Source organism: Corvus brachyrhynchos, unplaced genomic scaffold (genome assembly GCF_000691975.1).
Source record: "Corvus brachyrhynchos isolate BGI_N302 unplaced genomic scaffold, ASM69197v1 scaffold352, whole genome shotgun sequence".
NCBI lineage: Eukaryota > Metazoa > Chordata > Aves > Passeriformes > Corvidae > Corvus > Corvus brachyrhynchos.
In genome coordinates, this window is record NW_008236631.1 from 294,601 (window position 1) to 296,717 (window position 2,117).

Genomic DNA, 2,117 nt, shown 5'->3' on the forward strand with positions numbered 1-2,117 from the left:
GACGTGAGTCGGGGCCGCCAGCTCTCCGGGGGACAGCTGCGCCAGCGTCTCCTGTGTCTCTGCAAAAAGGGCTCAGCAGTCAGGGTGCCCAGCAGAGCCCCACGTAACCCAGAGGAGATGCCCGTCCCCCTCCCAGGCAGGGGCAACCCTTCCCTCCCTGCTGCCCCTCGCTGTCGGCACGGGCTGTCCGGCGCTGCCCGCCGACGATGGGGAGGGGAGGGAGAAATGACAACGGGAGAGCTCAGGGCTCAGCCCAAAAAATGCGCGTTTCTGCCCAGAAGAGCAGAGGAGGAGGAGGCGCAGATTGCTGCAACCCCTGCGCTCAGTGAGGGGCGTTTCGGGAACGAGCCACCAAACAATCCTGGGGCCGAGGGCGGGCTGTGCCTGGCCCGGCCCAGCACCTTCCCCCGGCCACCCTCGCCTCGCCCCGCAGCAGGTCTGGGGAGCCACGGAGCGTGCTGCACATCCTGATACCCATCGCTGAGCCAGGCACACACAGCACACACCCCGATCGAGCCCAGCCTGAGCACGCCACACGGCCAAACACCAAACGCAGCTGAGCCGAGCCCACGCTAAACACCCAGTGAAACCGGCCACGGAGGGCCCACAACAACCAGAAGCCCCCCGGGAGGGGGAGCGGGACAGGATCGTCCCCAGCCCGTCCGTGCCCAGAAGCCAAAGCGGCGGCTGCTGAGGGCGCGGGCAGAAGCCGCCCGCGGGCAGCTCCGGGGCAGCTCCTTCTCCCGGCTCCCGGAATCGCCGGGCACAGCCGAATCCCAACGCCTGTCCCGCTCCCCCTGCGGCCAGGGCCCTGTCCAGGAGCACTGCCAGGGCGGCCCCAAACCGCAGCGCGGCGGGACGTGCCGCACAGCCAGAAACCACAAGCACGACCCTTTTCTTCCCGAGGAACAGCCAGGCACAAGGGAGGAGCGGGGCACAGCCACCGCCCTGACCTGCTGCAGCCTGGCAGGGCCGGCGCCAGAAGCCGCCGGCACGGCACAACTTCCTCAGCTCCTGTGCATTTGGGGCATTCCTTCCTTCCCGCCCGATCCTGCCGCCTTCCCCAGGGGCACGGCAGAGCTGCCCGGGTCAGAGCACTCACCGGACATTCCCTCCTCCCGTGCCAGCCTCTGCCGGGGCCGCGCTGGGGCCGCGCTCCTCACCTGGGCTCATCCTCCCGCGCCAGGGTGCCCAGGGCCGCTCCTGCTGGGGCCGCGTCCCAGGCTGAGCCCCTCGGCCCGTCCCCTGTGCTGTGTCCTGCATGGAGACAGTCCCCGGTGAGGAAGAGGCTGCAGCTTTGCCTCTTGGAAGATGAAGCTCTTGCCCCAGCAGGAGCTCCCAACCCACACCACAGGTCCCTCCCTGCAGGCAGCAAAACGCAGCGCTGAGCGCAGACCCCGCTTGTAAGGACTGCAGCCGCCCCCCGTGGGTCACCACCCGCCCCGTGCTCCCCCCTTTTCCCTGCGGTGCTGCAGGGCCCGGGTCACCCCCCCGAGCCCCCGACGGCCGCGGCTTTCCGGGCGACCAAGAGCCGCCGGGGCCTCTCAGAAGCCTGTCCCGGGCAGGCTGGGCCCGGGGCCGGTGGAGAGGCTTTGCCTCCTCTCCTTCCCCCCGCCTGCCCCTTCCCAGCCTGACGCGCAGTTTGGTGGCTCTGCCTCCCCCCGGTGAGCCCGGCAGCAGGAACCGAGCTGTGCCGAGCCGGGCTGCCCGGGCAGGGCCCCTGGACAACGAGGCACAGCTTGCTGGGACACCGGGACCGTCAGGAAGCCTTTCCCCAGACTTACCGAATTTCACAGGAAGGACCAGGCGGCTGCAAGCGCCCCGTCCTCCGGGAGAGCTCAGTCGGGGAAGGCCCATTCGGGGGAGCTGTGCCGGGCAGCCTTCTCTGCAGCTTCCCCACGGCCGAATCTCTGCGAGTACATCTGGAAAACACTGGTGCGGGTTCCAAGTTCCAGAGCACCGCCTGGCTCCCTTCTCTACCACGTCACGCTTTCCTGCGGGACAGGCCCCGGCCCGGGGGCAGCCCCGAGCTCCCGGCACGGCCCCGGCACGGCCGCTCCTGCCATCCCGGCCGGGAGCCGCAGGCCGGCACAGCCCCGAGGGGGGGGGGGCCGGAC

General features: G+C 70.3%; 1 protein-coding gene across 1 annotated transcript in view; it reads right to left on the minus strand.

Moving 5' to 3' along the window:
- Positions 1–2,117, minus strand: part of LOC108444805 — a 5,879-nt gene continuing 3,762 nt past the window's right edge. Inside the window, exons 3-5 of the mRNA XM_017726666.1 lie at positions 1,785–1,932; positions 1,103–1,257; positions 1–59 (exon numbers count right to left, since the gene is read on the minus strand). Coding sequence (XP_017582155.1) covers positions 1,170–1,257; positions 1,785–1,932 — 236 coding nt within the window. The 3' untranslated portion in view covers positions 1–59; positions 1,103–1,169. The remainder of the gene's footprint in view (positions 60–1,102; positions 1,258–1,784; positions 1,933–2,117) is intronic.